Raw genomic sequence first — 20725 nt, 5'->3', positions numbered from 1 at the left:
TGATGCAAATGTATTACTCTGTTGAACGCATATTGTTTTGAGAAGCAAAACGCTTTATTTTTTAAACCCCAGCCAACTAGCCGGACTACCTTCATCAACACCAAAACGAGGCTGGAACTCTGCTCACAGGACGCAGCAGGGGGTAAGAAGATGTTCAGAAATGATGCTGCTGATATGGGATGTTACACAGCTTCATGTCAGAAGAGGCGAACTGTCAGTCGGTCGTCTAACGTAGTGACGCCTGCTGGTCGGGAGGGGAACTGCCTTGCGTATCTGACATCCCGACGGAGAACTTCGAAAGGACGGACTACGGAGACGGATTGACGGATAGCGACGGAGAAGAGGCCTTAATGCGTAGGAATACGACACGAATCAGCACGAATAAACAAAGCTGCACCGGTGAAGTCGGTCAAATAAATAAAACTCCAAAAGTCCATGAGATGCATGGAGAAAGGTCTGCGGACAGGAAGGTTTAAGGTTCCAGGCTGACGTTAAAACCCACAGAAAACACCAGAGAACACACAGCTGATCACACGCAGCTTTATTTCACTTAAAGCACAGGCGTACAGTCTTAAAGGGCCAGAGCGCCACATTCACAGGCCACACCAGTTCATCTATTATTAAAGTTATTGCTTTTAGATTGAAGCCGAAGCACCACAGACCTGAGAATATCAAACACACAGCCAATCACATTCACAGTTTAGGTAACGCAGAGTTCACCGGGTGCGTGTTTGGACATGAAACTGATGCGACTGTGCTGCTTTAACCTGCTTTAAAAGCACTAAAGCATCAGTCTGCATGACCTGCTGCTGCGCTTTTAATGCTAAAATGTGCATGTCCGTAAACCTGAGTCTTCCTCTCTTATTCACACAGTTCAAGACAATTACAGCTGAATTAGAAATATATCTTCCTCCACAGAAAAACACAGCAAATTATGACTTCAGGGGCTGGTGAAATCTGCTGGTTTGAGCTCTTTTTACTTTGGATTTGGGTCTTTGCTGTTCAGTCTGCTCGGCTAAAGGTTTGTTTGCTCGTTACTTATGTGGTCGGTATAGTTTCTTTGTCCGTTCCACCTCGTGTTGATCTTCCTTTAAGGCCAATCCATTTAACTTTTAATAAGTACGACACTGAAGAGAAATCTCTTGTAATTTCCAGCTAATTAATAATTAGTTTTTGGAACTTACCAATAAAATTAGCGGGAAAACAAAGGTACAATGTTCAGGGTTAGGGTTGTTTTTTTTTCTCAGAATCGTCACATCTGAGGACGAGAGACTGAAACTAACCCTGAACGGAGAATCAAACAACCATCGGCCTCCACCCTGAGTTACTCTGAAGAGTTTATTTACCGTCTCAGATCAAACTAAACTTCACTTTAGTGCTGCATTATTTTCTATAGGAATGCTTCCATCTAGAGGTGAATCGTGGAACTGCAGACTGAAGTTTATCTTTAACTGATTAAATCATTTTATAATCAAGGTAACTGGTCGGTTTATTAGAACAGAAATATTAATAAAATTCACATATTTGACTATTTTATTGCTTTAAAGGGATTTTTGGGGCCTTTTCTCCTTTTTAAAAAGAGAAAATAAATAATCTGCAGAGGAAACTCATTCTACATGTTAGGAAATGAATGTCTAAAATGAGAACTACGTTGAGCTAAACTGGGGAGTTGGACAGCTAAACAGTTCAGGATTCTTAAGTTGGGTCAAACGTCAGAAAAAAAATCCAGCTTTGAATCTGACATCAAGCAGACGAACAATTTCAAGAGGAAGCACATGACTCATTTAGTGAAAAGCTCCCAGATGAACGGTCAGCGGTTCAGTTTCCAGCTCCTCCACAGGTCAAAATGACCTTGAGGGCGAGACATTGAACCTAACGTTGGCCCACATTATGTTAAGATGTGCGACTGTTGACAAAAAAAGAGCTGCATGCCGAGTATGGACTGACCTGTATGAGTGTCTGTGCAAAGGAACCACATGAAGTGGTTTATTTAAAAAGGCCCTTATAACAACTCAGATTCAGATTTAAGCTCGGTGGATTGAAGTTAATGATCTTGTAACGCAGTTCCAGGACTGTATGAGCGCGTACTCACTGGAGAAACACACGGTGGAGGCGTTTAGAAAGAGTTTAGGATCACCTCCGACACCCGTCTCATTTTAGGATGGTAGTTTCACAGATTTTTACGGCAGATTTATCACGGCCCGACTGTGCCTCTTCCTCCCCACTGATGTGCTCAGACACTTCGGCTGCAGGTGATACCCCCCCTGTGAGTGTAAAAGGCCATTTATACCTCAGCATCAAGCCCTCAAGGCGGTCTCGTCATAAAAAACAGACGCCTCCACTTACGCATGAACTGTGCGCCTCTTAAAACTTGTAGCTACACGTTGTGTTAACACTGATCACAGCTACTGGTCAGTTCCACAGTTGTCCTGATGTGTTTCTCATTTACTTCCTGATTCCTTCAACTGTTTACAGCTTTACTGACACCATCTACTTTTACAATGTTTCAGCACAATACACTTGTGGGTAGCCATTGTTGCTAAATTGATGCTAATTCACTCTTTAGAGTCTGCGATATGACATATAATCCTTACTGCTAATGTCTACTAATGTCTCATTTCTAATCTTTTATATTTGGCTGAGTAGTTTCTCTGTGACGAAGATTTACTTCTAGCTAACTAAAATTAATTAAAACCCTTCACATGATGTCATGTTGCAATCTGCCTCTCTGGAGAGGAGCAGCAAAGCATCTGGAGATAAAGTGCAGAAACACAGTAATTCATGGTCATTTATATAAGATTTACACGTTAAACTACTAAATATTGATTAAAAATAAACTACTGCTTAACTGAGTGTCGTATTTTTCAGATAAAATCTCACATTTCAAAGAGAATTTAACTGTTTTCACATCTGTTTCACATCTTTTGCTCTGTTTGATTTCACATTTTTTTACCAGTTATCTCTTCAAGCGTATTTTAACCTAAAGTGCGACTAAAATTATATTGATATCGTATATGGATTATCCTCGGTGTAAAATACATTTAGTATGTGTCCTATCTTTAATCTTTAATCTATAATTAATATTTTATTTTTCTTTTATCTGGTTATTTTCTCTAATGTCTCATTTCTTATCTGCCTCGTTTGTTTTGTGGCTCGTGTGAAACTTTCCTTTATGAGGTTCTGTTTCACATCACTTCCATTAGCATTAAAACACAGTGAATAAATGGTTAGTTAGTTGGTTGGTTCGTTAGTGTCTGCAGAGGTTTCTTTGTGCTGGAGGTTCAGTGATTCAGATCGGAGACGAACGGAGACTCTCAGGACTGCCTTCGCCTCCTCTTCAGCTCCTCCTCGTATCGCTGCAGCTGAGACATGAAGCCGGGGTTCGGGTCGATCACGTGACGGGCCGTCTTCACTCTCTGCGAGGAGAAACAGTAACGGGGTAAAAATCTGTTCTTTTCAGCTCATTCCAGTCTGTGATCGGCTCTTTTTTTCATCACTGAGCTTTTATCCGAGGTAATTGTATCAAATACTTTAAAAGTAAACGTCATAGTATTTATTCATTCATTATTTTACTTTTATCCTACTTTATTTCATTTGAAGGTATTTTGTCAGAGCTCCTTGTTCTCCTTCCCCGTCCTGTTTCCTCGTGTTTATCCACATCTGCGTGACATCTGGATTCTGCATTCCTATCCTCAGTTTGTTACCTTCTGGACTGATTGGACACTGATTCTCCCCCCAGCCTGCGTCCTGTGTGTATGTGTGCATTCAGAGTCTCTGCTGAGCACCTAAATATAAGATTCTTTTTGTTTCTAACATCTGTAAAGGATGCTCTTTAAAGACGAATCAACTATGAAAGCAGGACGCTCGGAACGAATCGTCTTCATCTGCATCTATCATACATAAAGCAGCTGATTGTTGATGCAGTTGTGGACATTTAACAGGACACAAACAGCCCATCTGCTCGGTGGTTTTTCCTCCATCATACCTGAATATATCGGAGGTAATGAGAACCTGCTGAGCCACAGACATCCGTAACTTTCTGAAGCCGTAACGGGTGAGACGAGCTGCTTCACACCCAAAACTACACGACAGAAACGTGTGAAAGTGTAACTTAAAAGGAGCATCTGCAGTAAACATGTTCAAGAGGTTTTTTTTGTCTTGATGACAACCAAGCGCACAAAATGTTCATTTAAGGTCATTTATCAACATTTTCTCTCAAAGAATCTAATCACGAATGCTGGAGAATAAAATCTCTGGAGTCAGAGCGTTTGCTGTTTGTTCATTCAGCCGCAGGGCGACAGTTGGAGGGCACCTTGGATACCCGAAGCCTCGCTCTGCTGCAGAGTCACAGACTCGACTGATACTGCTGCAACATCAGGACACTGAACGGTTTAGGCCCAGAATGCATCTGTGATCTGTTCAGAGAATATAAAGCCAGCAGAGCTCTTAGATCCAAGGACTCAGGTCAGCTGCTCCAGTCCAGAGTCCAGACTAAACATGGAGAAGCAGCATTTAGCTGTTATGCTGCAAACAAGTGGAACAAACTGCCAGTGGAGATTAAACTTTCACCAAATGGAGACATTTTTAAATCCAGGTTAAAGACATTTCTGTTCTCATGTGTCTATGCATGAAATCTGCACGCTATCTTTGAACTTATCTGGACTGCTGCTTGTTTTTAAATTCATTTAAATTGTTTTACTTGTTTCTCTTTATGTTCTTTTATGTATTTTTAATGCTTCTTCCACTCCCTGCTGTAATGCTTTTATTTTATGTAAAGCACTTTGAACTGTTCTTTACATGAAATGTGCTACAAACAAATTTGATTTAGATTTGATGCCAAAGGACAAGACTTCTGTTCTGACCATATGGTGCAATTCAACAGAAATATGAACACAGCAAAAAACATGATAAATGATACGAATACCACCGCATACAGCATAGGGTTCAATGAGCACATTTATCCAAGCATACAGCTTTACTTTGGAAGCTCTGTTTCAGGATAAACCCAGAAAAGCTGTCCGGTCAGGGTGTGACCTCAGACAGATGTTTGTTGTAAAAGATGTAACCAGGACAAGATGTGGTGTTTCTGCTTTGATCGGAGCCGCGTCGCATCTGTGAAAGCTTCGTTAGAGCTGAGAGATAAACGTCCCGTCCCTGAAGTGTGTTCTTTGGACCCAATCACTCACGGTTGACCATTTCAGACGCCTGCGTCTGGGTCTAAGGAAAGCAAATGTGGTCCGAGCCTGAGGACACGACGCAGACCCAAACAGGAGTTACTGGGACAGCTGGGCTGCCTGGGTCTGAAGGTTGGAAGGCTCAGCTGGTCCTCCAGCAGTTCCCAGAGTGAGTCAGGTGGGCTGATGGGAGCCTACTTCTGCATGAAACTGCTAAACTGCATCTGGGAGGGAAATTAGTGAGAAAAAGGACCTGGTTCCGTTTCAGAATTAAACTTAAATAACTTAAGTTATTTCTTTTGGCTGCTGGATTTGAGCCACTTTGTGGTCAAACCGTTTCAGGCCTGAGCTGCAGTACATCCTGATTTACTGTCGAACTGAGAATTAAACACTGAACATCATGCAGTCTGGAAAAAACATGTAAAACTAGTGCAGGAGACTGTGGAGTCATTGGTTAAAGGTTGATTAAAGGTTTCCTAGCAGATTTAACCTCCACCTCACTTGGGTCAGTTATAGCCAGGCACAATCTTATGCAGACGATTTACACATTTATCTACCATTGAAGCCAAACAGTAACAGTGCACAATGTTCTTTGTTTAGTTGTTGCTGATATTAAGCAGTGGTTGGCCCAAAATGTTCTTCATTTAAATGACGACAGAACTGAATGCATTGTGTTCGGGGACACTGTGACGGCTGGCTTTGGCACCTCGTCTTCAAAGCTCAGTTCAACCGTCAGAAATCTGGGAGTGACCTTTGACCTTTGAACAAATTAACAATGTCGTCAGGACTAGTTTTCTCCAGCTGCGTCTCCTGGTCAAAGTTAAAATGTTTTTATGACCTTGAGAAAGCCATCCATGCCCTGATAAGTTGAAGGTCAGACTGTTTTAAAGCTCTTTATGTGGGCGTCTCCCAGTCTTCTCTCAGCCGCCTTCAGCTGGTGCAGAACGCTGCTGCCCGTCTTTAACCAACACCAACAGACGTGTGCACATCACTCCTGTTCTTAACTCCCTCCATTGGCTTCCTGTCCTTTATAGAACTGGTTTTAAACTTTTAATGTTTGTTTTTAAAGCTCTTAACGGCCTCGCCCCGTCGTATTTATCTGAGCTTTTAACAGTCCTGGCAGAGCTCTGAGGTCAGCAGATCAGTTTCTGCTGGAAGTGCCCAGGTCAGAATACAAACCCTGGGGTGAGCCAGCCTTTTCCCAAAGCTGCCCCCAGGCTCTGGAATAAGCCCCCCGTCCAGCTGCGTCTTATTTCTGACCCGGGCCTCTTCGGATCCAGGCTAAAAACCTGCTTATTTAGGATGGCTTTTAATACACTGGAAAAAATCTAAATCTTACCAAGTATATTTGTCTCATTGAGTATCTCATTACACTTAATATAAGACACAACTGCCTAACAAGTACTATTTCAGCCAGATATAGGGACTTGTTTGAAGACAATACATCCTGAATATCTTGTTAAATGAAAAAGTCTTGAAAACAAATTGTTTGAGTCACATATCATATGAAACAAGCTTTTTTTTTCATTTGAAGAGGTTTTTAAGCTAATTTCAAGATCACTTTTAACTCAAAAGTCCTAAATATCACATCTTATTTCAAGAAATCTGGACAAGCCGATTTTCACTAGTTCCATTGGCAGATTTCTTTGCTTATTTCAAGCAAAAACGTCTTTTATTTGTTGTTTTTCTTACTTATTTTTGGAGGGGCGTTTTTTCCAGTGTACCCAGTAGTATGATGACACTTTTATCTTATTTTATCTTATTTGATTTTGTTGTATTTTATTGCTTTCACTGTTCTTTTATTAGTTTTTACTTATTCTTCTCTTTATTTATTACCTGCTGTGAAGCACTTTGGTGCACCGTAAGGATTGTCTGTAAAGGGCTGTATAGATAAAGCACATTTACATTTAAACACAGTCAGACCACCTCAGGTCCTGGAATATTTGCGCCTGCAGTGAGCTCCATCCTCACCTGTAAGGCCTGCGTCAGCGTCAGTTTGCGGTGCTTCATCAGGTAGGCGGTGCAGATGGTGGCGGAGCGGCTGCGCCCGTTCTTGCAGTAGACCACGCTGCGGCCCCCGCGGTCGGCCTCCTTCTGGATGGCGTCGGCGCAGCGGTCAAAGTGGCTGTAGAGGTCCTCGTTGGGGTCATCGTAGACGGGGATCTGCAGCTTGGTGAGGCCGGCGGAGGGGAACGGCTGCTGCTTGGACACGTTGATGCAGAGCGTCACCGCCTCCTGCTGGAGGAGCTCGTCACTGCAGGCGGAGCGCGCGTTGCTGATGAACAGGGCGCTGGTGACCTTGCACAGCTGCAGCATCCTGCACAGGACGACCCCCACGGGCCTGTTCCTGCTCACAGAAACAGTGAGGAGTTTGTTCCACCTGCCTGGTTATACAGGGAGCAAGCTGGTTGAGTTTAACTGGCTTTTCTGCTAAAGAAAACAAAGAAAAACATAATAATAAATAAATACTGTAGATTTGTATATAGTGGATGTTTATTCACTATTTTTATTTTATTTTATTTTATTTATTTTACATCTATTTTATATTTATTTTATTCTATTTTATTTGCTTGTTTTTACTTTAATTGTTATCATATATTGTACTGTATGCTGCTATCTATCTATCTATCATGAACACCAGACCTCCCTAAACATAAAGATATTCTGATTGCCACACTGAAAAAATAACTCAAAAGATTTACTTAAAAAACCCTTTGTAAGTATCTGCACTCAAATGATTTAAGTAAGATTTAATGCTGCAATATCAAGTAAATTTGACTCACCATAAAACACAAACGTTTTGAAGATATGAAGTAACATTTACTTAATTGCATCTAAGTTTTATATAGTTATATTTATTTAAACAAAATAAGTAAACTCTACTTGTGTTTCGTAGGCAGGAACGTCATTTTACTCATATACTCAGCATAATTTTAAGTAAATGGGTTTCAAACGTAATCACATTTTAACTACTGATTTTATCAGATTTTATTTATTGTTCTTATTTCTTTCTTTTTTGTTTAAAATCTAAATCCTGCTTTTTATTTCTACTGTTTTAATGTCTCTGTAAAGCACTTTGAATCTCCCTGTAGTTGAATTGTGCCGTACAGATAAACTTGCCTTGCCTAAATTTTATTTATCTGTAGTATTTGCTGTTATGAAGTAACTTAGTAGATTTTAACGATACACTTTCAGAGTAAAGTTTATGTAGTTTTTCTAGGTTTATGTACATACAACTATTAAACATTTAAATTGTATGAGGAAACCTAAGTAAAACTACATAATTCATGTATTACGTTAATAAAATGTTTCATTTTACTGAAGAAGCTCGAGTTCTTACTGAATCTTAAAAACACAAGGTAGAAATGATGACAGTTACTCTAATAGAGTTTACTTCACCAAAAAGTCACTTTTTTCAGTGCAAACAAAACTCTGAATTATCTCCAATAAGTTGGGATAGACGGGTCTGACAAAAGACACGGTCCCGCCTAAACTCTTCGGCTGTGTTCGAAACCGCCTACTCCATACTGCATACTACATACTACATACTGCATACTGCATACTGCATACTGCATACTGCATACTACATACTACATACTGCATACTACATACTACATACTGCATACTACATACTACATACTGCATACTGCATACTGCATACTGCATACTGCATACTGCATACTACATACTACATACTACATACTGCATACTGCATACTACATACTACATACTGCATACTGCATACTGCATACTGCATACTGCATACTACATACTACATACTGCATACTACATACTACATACTGCATACTACATACTACATACTGCATACTGCATACTGCATACTGCATACTGCATACTGCATACTACATACTACATACTACATACTGCATACTGCATACTACATACTACATACTACATACTGCATACTACATACTGCATACTGCATACTACATAAAACATACTGCATACTGCATACTGCATACTACATACTGCATACTGCACACTGCATACTACATACTGCATACTGCACACTGCATACTACATACTGCATACTACATACTGCATACTACATACTGCATACTACATACTGCATACTGCATACTACATACTACATTCTGCATACTACATACTTCTATACTTGCATACTACATACTCATCGATCAGACAGTATGCAGAGTGTTTACCCACAATGCATTTTGCTCCTGCCCGAGCAGAAATCAGCCGGCCTGAAGCTGATTTCTCTTAAGCTCTAAACTCTGTAAACTTTAGCAACATTTGAAACATTTTCAGGTGAGAAAGTAGTCGTTTAGATCCCCAACGTGTTGAAAACCTGACAAAATACCGGCTGTTTACAATTTTGTTCCCACGAATTCGGCGCTACTAAAGCTAGCCGCAGTGAGCAACGCACTTCCGGTTATTTTCACAAAATAAAATACCCGTTGCCTTTTATCATAGGGAAATCCATTACCATACAATCGGTGCTTTTGTTTTGAAAACAGGAAGTGAACCTACCCTCGTTGTAGCTAGCTTGAAACTGCCGTTTTGACAGGAAATGAAGATCGGTGACGTCACGTTACGTTGCATCTTGGGTAGTTTGAGTATGAGTAGTAACCTCATGATGCATACCCAACATTTCGCAGAATCTAGGATGCATACGGCAACTTAAAAAAAGTTAAAGTTAGTATGAGTAGTAGGAGTAGTAGGCGGTTTCGAACACAGCATTCCTCTTTTTTCTGATGTTCGGTGAGGAAAGGTTGAGGAAAACAAAGACCTTGGAAAGAGCAGCGGTGTGGTCTCCATTCGCTCTGACCTTAACACAACGCAGAGGTTTCATACCGGTTACATAAATACAAAAACTTCTCTTTTGTTTACAGAAAGTGAAGCTGAACCCGGGTCTGTTCGCATAGTTCTGGACCACAGATCAATACTCTGCAGGCAGAATGTTCCACTTCCTCCACACCGTGATGACAGCTCATCACAACAGATGGACAGACATGACCTCACAATCATTTTAATAATTAAAAAAACAAGTTTTCACTTGTCATCTGTCGGTTTTCTTCGTGTCCCATTAGTTTAACTGTGAGATTTTAAGGTTGTTATCTGGACAAATAATTAAATCTGTGCTGAACATTTTCAGTCATTTCCTGATATTTTATGGGCCAAACGATTCATCTACAGATAAAAAGTGAAAAATAAGAGATTCTTTGCAGCTTTATGAGGTTTTTCAGGTTCTTGTTTTGAGAAATATTCAGCACCATCAGATCGGAAACAAGATCTGCTGGATTCCTTAACGAGGCTACTCTTTTTTAAACTGGTTCTGAATTGGACTTTAATTAATTGGATTTAATTGGTTTGAACTGGATTGTATCCTCATAGTGCCTTGAAAGGACTTGATTGAATAATTGAATTATAAAATCAGGATTTTATTCGAGCAGAGCGGCAGTCTGGAGATGCTTCAGTGAGCTGACCTTCAGTCTGAACGGGCTGATTTTCTGTCCCAGCTTCTGTGAGTGAGAGCAGCTGAGATACCTGCAGGACCCTTAACTGCATTATCTGTGTGTGCCCGCCTGGGTTTGCTTAAACTAACAATAACTAAATAATTAACTGATTTAAGAGTGTTGGAATAAGATGATCCTGTTTTAATCTAACCACTTATTTACATACTTTCAAGATAAATCATCTCAAACAGAAAGAGAAAAAAACCACATCTTGACCTTTCTATTCCACTCTGTTCTTCTTTCATGTCGTCTGATCTGGTCCAATAACTGATAAACTATGGTATCAGCTTAAATGAGTAAATCATATGTAATCCATAACTATGTTCTTAGATTTCCTGCCTTTTAAATATCAGATCTTAAGAATAACACGCCACAGAGGCTCAGACTGACCTGCAGCCGGCAGCTGGTCTGCAGACTGGTCCAGGTTCAGGGTGTCTGCAGACTGGTCCAGGTTCAGGGTGTCTGCAGACTGGTCCAGGTTCAGGGTGTGTGCAGACCCTCAGACGGAGCTGTTCCCTGCTCGGGCCTGCACACAGATCTGGTGTCTCCGGGCCGCCACATGACCCCCAACTGCTCTGCCCAACACAAATCTGCTGCTATATTTACTGCTGCTGAGAGCTGAGACCTTTCCTCTGGGTCCTAAAGCTGCTCAGATTACCGGCCGGCTGGAGGAAAAACACACGGAAACACCTGAAACACACACCGAGGCGCCAGGAGAATCTCATTAACAGCCAAGGTCACGCTCAGAGGGTCAGCTGCACAGAACCGTCTGATAGAAGCTGATGATGGCCTGGACCAACACTGTAAACCTCTGGCACGTTTTCCATGCTCGCAGAATAAAACTCATGTCTGTTTAGGTTTACTTTATTTTTACTTAAAGGGACAGTTCGCCTCTTTTGACATGAAGCTGTATGACATCCCATATCAGCAACATCATTTCTGAACATCTTCTTACCCCCTGCTGCGTCCTGTGAGCAGAGTTCCAGCCTCGTTTTGGTGTTGATGAAGGTAGTCCGGCTAGTTGGCTGGGGTTTAAAAAATAAAGCGTTTTGCTTCTCAAAACAATATGTGTTCAACAGAGTAATACATTTGCATCACAAAATGGTTCTCCAGAAAAAAAGTCAGACCTTTCCTTTCCTTTCTTTCTCTTCCTTTTTCCTTTCCTATTGATTCCTTTCCTTTCCGGAATCAATAGGAAAGGAAGCTAGCCAACTAGCCGGACTACCTTCATCAGCACCAAAACGAGGCTGGAACTCTGCTCACAGGACGCAGCAGGGGGTAAGAAGATGTTCAGAAATGATGTTGCTGATATGGGATGTTACACAGCTTCATGTCAAGAGAGGCGAACTGTCCCTTTAAATAACTCTTTTCCACAGCAGAGGAACTCCAGCCTCGACCAGGAAAATGTTTGCAATCAAACCCAAGAATGTCTTTGACCTAATACAGCTTCAGTCTTCACTTTGTCTGTTACACGTTAAGACTGAAATCAGTCAAACAGCTGCTCATTTTAACAAGAAAAAGCAGTGAATTCAATTCCATTTCACTTTTTAAAAGCCTCTCCTCCGGTTTTCCTTCTTCACCAGAGTTAGACGGATTCATTTTCCCCTCAGCTTCATTGTTTTTACTCACGTTTTAAACAAACTCAACTTGTTTGGCTCTAACTGCTGTCAGAAGGCCCATGCTGAACATCTCAAAAGGCTCAAATCACTGATCTGCATGAAGTAAACTGAACGCTTTGGGTGATTTCTGAAACTACCGAGGTTAAGAAAAGCTGCTAAAAGTCTGGATTCTGGTACGATGCGTCGTTAAAAACCTGGAGGGGTCAGGATGAATCAGCGTTCTGCAGGAGGAAATGTGGACTGATCACTTCGGGGAGGTTAAATCACAGAAAACCAGCTGTGGAACTGGCAGTTTGATGGTGAAACACACACAATGTGAAGTGAACTCCAGGCTCTGAACCCAGCAGCTCACCACATACCGAAATGTTTTGGCCTGAGAGAGAACAACGCTGCAGACGCCACAGCATTCTTCTCACTTTATGTCAGCTTTTTTCTCTCTTTCAGCACGACAGCTGAGCTGCAGCGCTGACTGAAGCAGATCCAGATGTTGGCGCTCGCTGATGCGCCAACATCTGGTGGACACACCGACAGAGTTTTAACTTTCATGCAGTTCCACCGTCACGTGAAAACTGCGGGAGCGTTCCGTCCTTCTGATGCTCGGCGAGGTTGAGCCGTAGCATTTAACACCGACGTTGCTTAGCAGCTGCAGGACGGAACACTGATTTATGAGGCTGAACAGTTTAATGCTGCTTCTGAGTTGATGAAGAAAAAAGCTGGATATTTTATCCCCACAAGTTCCTTTTGTGGTTTTGAAGTTGGGACCAGATGCTCGAATAAAAATCTGCAGTTTTTTACAATCTTTAGTTGGTAAATATGCTTCTTTCTTCCAGATATCAGTCATTTGTCTCTGGTTGGAATATGAACAAAATGTCACTGAATGAAGCTTTTATGCCGACAGGTTTCAGGTTTGTTGTATCTAAATAGATCAAAGTGTGAAGCTTGATTATGGCCGACCTTATAAGCCCATCTTATTCACATAGTGTAGATTTTAAAATGAAAACAAACACTATTGTTCTCACGTCAGACCTGAAAAATGTTTCATTTTACACAAAATCAGATGTTTTACATGAAGGTGCTTGGTTTTATTTCCCTCTGTGTCTGTTTGAGCTCCTCTTTTCCTTAAATCTTTATATTTCACTGTAGCAACAAATCCCACTTTGGAAAAAAGTGCACTGCAGCTGAGTTTTTTGGACTCAGTTGTTTGATGTGAACAAATGTAACGTTCAGCTCTTTAAGGAAAAACAGGGAAAGTTAGCACAGCCTGTTATTATTCATTATATTCAAGCCCCTCCAAAGTGTTGGTGATGTGCCTGAGTTAAAGAGGGGAGAGTCTGCAGCCATAAAGGTGGAACACGCAGCAGGAGGGAGGAGGATAGTTCAGCCATTAATGGAATAACCAGTCAAGCACTAAAGTTTGTGATATGCGAGCTAAAAGCTGAACTCAGTTGGAAGGATTATACCGTAGAAAGCAATTAACGGCGAGGACAAACATGGATCGTAATCTGTAAGAATTTCCCTTTCTGATGGGCAGAGATGGATGCACCCTGCTGCTTTTAGACGGGTTTTTAATATTCAAATACTTGGACTTGTCTGTTCATCAACAGAATTAAAGGTTTCCAGGAGAAACTCATCCATGCATTCATCTCCAGCAGACTCCATCACTGTAATGCTCTTTTAACTGGACTTCCCACAAAGAGCATTAAACATCTGCAGCTCATCCAGAACGCTGCTGCTGGAGTTTTAACCCGGACTAAGAGATCTGAACACATCACAGCAGCTTTAAAATCTTTACTCTGGCTTCCAGTCAGTCACAGAATAGATTTTAAAAGTCTGCTGATGGTTTACAATCTGTGATCTGTTCAGAGAATATAAAGCCAGCAGAGCTCTGAGATCCAAGGACTCAGGTCAGCTGGTCCAGTCCAGAGTCCAGACTAAACCTGGAGAAGCAGCATTTAGCTGTTATGCTGCAAACAAGTGGAACAAACTGCCAGTGGAGATTAAACTTTCACCAAATGGAGACATTTTTAAATCCAGGTTAAAGACATTTCTGTTCTCATGTGTCTATGCATGAAATCTGCACGCTATCTTTGAACTTATCTGGACTGTTGCTGGTTTTTAAATTCATTTAAATGATTTTATTTGTTTCTCTTTATATTCTTTTATGTATTTTTAATGCTTCTTCCACTCCCTCCTGCAATGCTTTTATTTTATGTGAAGCACTTTGAATTGTTTTGTACATGAAATGTGCTACAAATTAATTTGATTTGATTCAAATAAAACAGATAATTTACCTACATGAAGAATTTCCTCTGCTGTAATCTCAAACTTACAAATGCAGTTGGTAAATAAACCAAAGTGATGTTCATGAAAAAGCTACAACTGTCCAAGAATGATTAATTTAACTCCTTATTTATTTTACTTTTACAAAAACAAGCGCCACCACTGAACACATCGACTTTTAACATGATACACACCACTGCATTGGATTCATACACTGAACGAGCCATTTGAATGATGGGAATAAATTCCCACTGATAATCAAGCTCGTGGCTTTAAGTCTGGCAGCAGCGACTGGTACCCGCCGTCTGTTCTGCAAATCTGCAGTTTCTGTAAGTTTCTGCGTGTCCCCGGAACAGCTGAACTTCCTCATCCTGACTGCGGTTTGTCACAGAGAGCATCAACATGCAGCCCGGTCGTACTTTTAACCTGTAAAACATCCTCACACCTTCTCTTCAGCCTTTGCCACGGACAGGATTTTCCCCGCCGGTGTTTCGGGACAACACTCTCTGCTGGTGTGAGGCGTCCCCTGGACGGACAAGCTGTCGTTGCTCGTGGGACCTCTCCCACATGTCTCGCAAGAGAACGACTCGTCGTCTGCGTGAGTTCTTATGTGTTTCTTCAGCGCCGAGGCGTATTTGAAGCGCTCCCCGCAGGTGTTGCACGGGTACGGCTTCTCGCCCGTGTGGGTCCTCATGTGGACAATCAGATTGCTGCTCCGGCTGAAGCTTTTCTCGCATATTTTGCAGGAATAGCGCTTTTCTCCGGTGTGAGTTCCCATGTGAGCAGTCAGATTACCGCTTTGAGTGAAGCTTTTCCCGCATATTTTGCAGGAGTAGCGCTTCTCGCCGGTGTGGATGGCGGTGTGCCATTTGAACGCTGATAAGTTGGTGAACCTTTTTCCGCAGGTGTTACAGAGGTACGGCTTCTCGCCCGTGTGCGTTCTCATGTGGACCAACACGCTGTAACTGCACCTGAAACTTTTCCCGCACGTTTCGCAGGAGTACGGCTTCTCGCCCGTGTGCGTTCGCAGGTGATATTTCAGCGTGGAGGCGTCATTAAATCGTTTTCCACAATCGCTGCAGGCGTACGGCTTCACACCCGTGTGGATTCTGTGATGCATCTTCAGATGGTACTTATTCTTAAAGACTTTACCACAAACGCCACACTTTAAAGAAATTTTGCCCCTTTCGGTATCACAGGGATTCATTGGCACGGGACATGGGACGTCTTCGTTGCTGTTGTTGCTGATTAATGGATGCATTTCCTTTGCCTTTGTGTCCGCATTGCTTGTGGACCCTAAATCCTCGCTTACTTCCTGATCCTGATCTCGGAGCTCGTCGTCGTCGTCGTTGGGTTCCGGCTCGCTGTGTTCACTTTCCTCATAAGTAAGAGTCACCATGAAGGTATCGCTCTCCTCCTTCAGCACGAGCGGCTCTGCTTCCTGACTGGCGCAGAGTTCTTCTTCTTCCTCTTTAATCTGCGGAGGTTCTGGTTCCTCCTCCTTGTCCGGGCCGCAGTTGCTCTTCTCGTTGCACGGCGGCTGATCGGCGAGAACCTCCTCGTCTTCCTCGTCTTGACACACATGCTGCTGTGGGACATCTGGGGAGACCAAAGGGACACAACAGCACGATGAAGTCAGAGGAAAACACCGATCTGATCGTGTGATTGCCTCTTGCATCCTGACACTCCTGCTAGCGAAGCTTTGTAGGCATTTTGGAAACAGCTCCGACTTTTAACTCTCAACAGATTTTTACTTTTATTCCAGTTCTGTCAGATCGAACTCTCCATAAACTTGTATTATTTTTGTAACAAGATAAGTTCTGGCACGTGTGTAAAAACACGACGGACCATTTTCAGCTCAAACAAACTGGTTCTGCATGCACACTTTGCTCATTTCATCGTTATCCCAACACAAAGCCGCAGTTTAACTCGGGTTCAGGCAGAGATGGGACCAAGTCACACATGTGCAAGTCCCAAGTCATTTTTTCTTGGTCAGGTCAAGTCACCTTATGATTGCAATTTTACCTGCAGAATCTGATCTTAAAGGAGAACTGCGGTATTTTCAACATTAAGCCTCTTTTCTGAGTCGTCTGCAGTGTTTTAGAACCCCCCTCACCGCTTTTTTGATGTTTACTGCTGTCTCCGGTATTTGCCTAATTTTGATTCTTCTCAACCTGCTTCAGAACGGCAAGTCATGTGCATGTCCAGAAAGGTCCGTAACAGCACCATAAACGTCCGTTTTCAAAATCATCAACTCACCGGAGTGGTTACTGGTGTGCACTGGTAATCCATATCAAATTTCGTTGCGAAAAGTGGCTTCTGTCGTGTTTTATTTGACATTTTGTACTGGATGTTCGTTGATATCACTCCGCCACCGCTAAGAAAATAGTGCGAGCATGAACGAGCTGCCAAATAAAACACGACAGAAGCCACTTTTCGCAACGAAATTTGATCTGGATTACCAGTGCACACCAGTAACCACTCCGGTGAGTTGATGACTTTGAAAACGGACGTTTATGGTGCTTTTACGGACCTTTTAGGACATGCACATGACTTGCCGTTCTGAAGCAGGTTGAGAAGAATCAAAATTAGGCAAATACTGGAGACAGCAGTAAACATCAAAAAAGCGGTGAGGGGGGTTCTAAAACATTGCAGACGACTCAGAAAAGAGGCTTAATGTTGAAAATACCGCAGTTCCCCTTTAATACTGTGAAAAGACAAGATATAAGTAACTGTCAGTAAACTTTGTCAGTTAAATTTGACGAGCGCTTACTGGTCAGAATGGATCTTCAAATGACTAACAAAGTTGGAAGTTATGCTAGATGCTTAACACACAAGTCACTCAAGTCATCGTGTCTCAAGTCAAGTGCCGAGTCTTTAACTTCCAAGTCCGAGTCGAGTCTCAAGTCTTTTGTTTTTTGTCAAGTCAAGTCACAAGTCATCAAAACAGCGACTCGAGTCGACTCGAGTCCAAGTCACAGTGACTTGAGTCCCCATCTGTGGGTTCAGGTGATAAACTTTAGATTAGATTTGATTAAAAGCCATCTTATTCTAAAGCAACATGAGAAACCCTTTGGTAAGATGGCTCCAGCCATCTGTTACTGATTAGAAACCCAGACTGTGATGGCGTGGCTGACTAACAGCCATGTCAGTTTGGACACTGAGCGCAGTCGATTGTTCCAGAAAGTCCAAACGCAGCATATAATGCATGTGAGCCGCTGTCCAGCGGCTGTCCAGCGGCCGTCCAGCGGCTGTCCAGCGGCCGTCCAGCGGCCGTCCAGCGGCCGACCAGCGGCCGTCCAGCGGCTGTCCAGCGGCCGTCCAGCGGCTGTCCAGCGGCTGACCAGCGGCCGTCCAGCGGCCGTCCAGCGGCTGTCCAGCGGCTGACCAGCGGTCGTCCAGCGGCTGACCAGCGGCCGTCCAGCGGCCGTCCAGCGGCCGACCAGCGGCCGACCAGCGGCCGTCCAGCGGCTGACCAGCGGTCGTCCAGCGGCCGTCCAGCTGTGACAGCTGCGGCGCGCTGACCTGTCACAGAGTTTCGGGGTCTTTGTTTTCTCCGACGCACACTCATATAAAACTCTGCAGGAATCTTCCAGCTGAGCCTGTCTTACACACGCTGGAAATGTTTCTGCCTTTAAAATGTAGATGCATTCGGTCATTTCTGCAGCTGCACCGTAAAAATAAGCTCTGGTGCTCCACACCCGAGTTCCTCCAGCCCGCCCCGGTGCTCCTTACCTGCTGCCCGGGACTCGGTGTGCGGCTTCCAGGTGACACCCAGCAGCCCGCGCTGACGGTCTATCTCCTGCTCGTACTGGATGATGGTTTTCTCAAAGACTCCGAATATTTCCGCGGCTGCAGCGGTGAGTCTCTGGCTGATAAACTCTCTCAGATGCTGAACCGAAGACATGTTGTTTTTTTTCTGGTCTCAGGCACGACAACACACCCGTCTCCCAGCGGCGTCCGCGCAGAAATGAAGCCGACCACTGGACATGGAGGTTATTGGCTGCAAGCCTTTTATTGTTTACTTCCGCTTGGTGTCACTGGAACCATATTCGCGGGTATGGAAAGCAAAAGAGGACATAATTAGGCAACCGGCCTGCCCCTCAGAATGCCATCTGGCTCCAGTGAGAGGACTTTAGCTGTGTTTGACTCGGTATTACATAGTACTATGAATGTTATTCATAGTAGTTACACTAAATCTTATCATTATCTAACAGAACAAAAGTTAATTTATCCATATTTTAATATAATAGTGCTATGTGCATACTCTAAAGTTACATCAGGTTTTAGGTAATTTTTATTTTTTATTTTCAATTTAAAAAAAAATTAAAAATGTATTTTAAAAAAATGGAAATAAAAATAAAAACAAAAACAAAAATAAATAAAAAATAATAATAAAAAAAAATTTAATAAAAAAATTTAAAAAATAATAATAAATTTGGGGGCTTTTGTGCCTTTAATGGATAGGAAAGTTCAGAGAGACAGGAAGCAAGGAACAGAGAGGGGGAACAACATGCAGAACAGGGCCATCTGATGCGGGACTTGAACCGGGGCCAGCTGCAGCGAGGACTATAGCCTCTGTACATGGGGCACCTGCTCAACCCACTATGTCACGGACCACCGCTGTTTTATTATTGTAAAAGTCTGTTGCTTGCAGGCTTTTATTTTGTAAAAGTCTGTTGCTGTCTGCTGTGGAACAGGAAAAGAAAGTAATCGGCGGATCCACCAAACATGGAGAAGGGTACGGAACTTTTACTTGGCCATTTTCATTTTAAAGTTATTCCAGACGGCGGAATGCTAAAAGCTATACACTACTTTTGAATTCATTTTTTGGATTTTTTCGTACAAATGTGGTTAATCATGATTAATCAGGGAAATCATGTGATTAATTAGATTCAAAATTTGAAGCGTTGCCCAGCCCTAATTTATTTGAAGTATGCACATGCAGAAGTGCACATAATATAACCAAATTTCTTCTAATTTTTAATTCTGTTGTCAGACGGCTAAACGCGTCACAAACTGGGACTGAAAATCTTCCCGTTAGGACTACGTGTCAACTGGTGGTCGCTTCAAGCAGCTCCAGACTCGGCTCTAAAATACTTCTGATGTCTTAACTGCAGCCTCATCAGACAAAATCACCATTCAAGTAACTTAAAGTCAACGTTTGTGCAGCGAAATCCCCGTATATACGTACCAGTGCATGTACACTAGGACAGGGATGGTCCAGTTAAATTACCAAGTTGAGCTGTAGCCGTAGATTGACATGGATGTGCATGATGTGTTATTTATAATGTTGGAAAACATCATTAAACAGGGAGGTGACCTCAGATATCTGCTACCTGACACCTACAGTTCAGCATAGTCTCCCCTCCCTTGACAACCATTAGCACCTTGAATCTTGATGCTAAAACATCTTGCATTGCACAGTGCTGTAAACAAACATGTTGACACAGATGTGTAACGAAGTCACATCAGCCCTGGCTCGAAAAGCATTAAAATACAAACTGATTGGAAGGCATATTTGAAAAGGTCTGGAGCCGCAAAGGCTCGATCACTTCCTTCTTGTTAAGATCTTATAGTTATTAAAGTTAAATGGATGGTCATTGGGAAGGTCATTCTATGATGGTGGCGCTATCTAATGCCCAGCGGTGCTTGTAACTACATTCAGTAGATGGCAGGTGGCACCAAATGTGTGCCAGATTGGGTTTTTAATGGCAGGGGAAGTTGGTGAATTCTGACCCTCTTGGCTTTCCATACAGGCACAGCAGGGCAGCACTAATATGAGTCATACCAGCTGGTAATAATAATAATGATAATAAAAATAATTAATAATATAATTTATTTAAAGGTAATTTGTCTAATCTGTTACAATTCACCTTTGATATTGTGAATTTTGTTTTTATGTGAGTGTATATTTTCTTTTGTCATGTGTTCCTTGCTGTTTATTTTAAAATCAAAAGTAAAAGTCCTTCTAACTTTTTTTCTTGTTAATAACATCTATGTAAAGTTTAGAAAAAACGAAGAACTGCACCAGAGCCATAGGGGTAAATACTGTTTTTACTCTGTGGCTCTGAACTGTGCCACATTAAAAAGCGGAACGGATGATCGATCGAGCTTTTGCTGCCGGAACTTCAGAGTGTGACACCCGGCGGAA

General features: G+C 42.3%; 2 protein-coding genes across 4 annotated transcripts; both read right to left on the bottom strand.

The window, feature by feature from the left end:
• Positions 1–540: 540 nt before the first annotated feature.
• On the bottom strand, positions 541–11219 carry dusp28 (dual specificity phosphatase 28). Of its 3 annotated transcripts, XM_075482135.1 has the most exons (4): positions 11151–11219; positions 11063–11096; positions 7146–7521; positions 541–3416 (listed from the first exon to the last, which is right to left on the bottom strand). In XM_075482135.1, the coding sequence occupies exons 3-4, from the start codon at positions 7488–7490 to the stop codon at positions 3315–3317; spliced, it is 447 nt and encodes a 148-aa protein (XP_075338250.1). In that variant the 5' UTR covers positions 7491–7521; positions 11063–11096; positions 11151–11219; the 3' UTR covers positions 541–3314. The 3 variants fall into 3 exon arrangements, with proteins under 3 accessions (XP_075338250.1, XP_075338248.1, XP_075338249.1); XM_075482133.1 differs by lacking the exon at positions 11151–11219 and having other exon boundaries at positions 7146–7604; positions 11063–11114; XM_075482134.1 differs by lacking the exon at positions 11151–11219 and having other exon boundaries at positions 7146–7558; positions 11063–11085.
• A 3465-nt stretch (positions 11220–14684) lies between these two features.
• Positions 14685–18567, bottom strand: LOC142398527 (uncharacterized). Its single transcript, XM_075482566.1, has 2 exons — positions 18307–18567; positions 14685–16170 (listed from the first exon to the last, which is right to left on the bottom strand). Exons 1-2 carry the CDS (start codon positions 18476–18478, stop codon positions 15011–15013), a joined length of 1332 nt encoding a protein of 443 aa, XP_075338681.1. The 5' UTR covers positions 18479–18567; the 3' UTR covers positions 14685–15010.
• Positions 18568–20725: the final 2158 nt, after the last annotated feature.

The sequence above is a fragment of the Odontesthes bonariensis genome, chromosome 14 (genome assembly GCF_027942865.1).
Source record: "Odontesthes bonariensis isolate fOdoBon6 chromosome 14, fOdoBon6.hap1, whole genome shotgun sequence".
NCBI lineage: Eukaryota > Metazoa > Chordata > Actinopteri > Atheriniformes > Atherinopsidae > Odontesthes > Odontesthes bonariensis.
The sequence above is the reverse complement of the archived record's forward strand: the minus strand, read 5'-3'. Positions and strand labels throughout refer to the sequence as shown.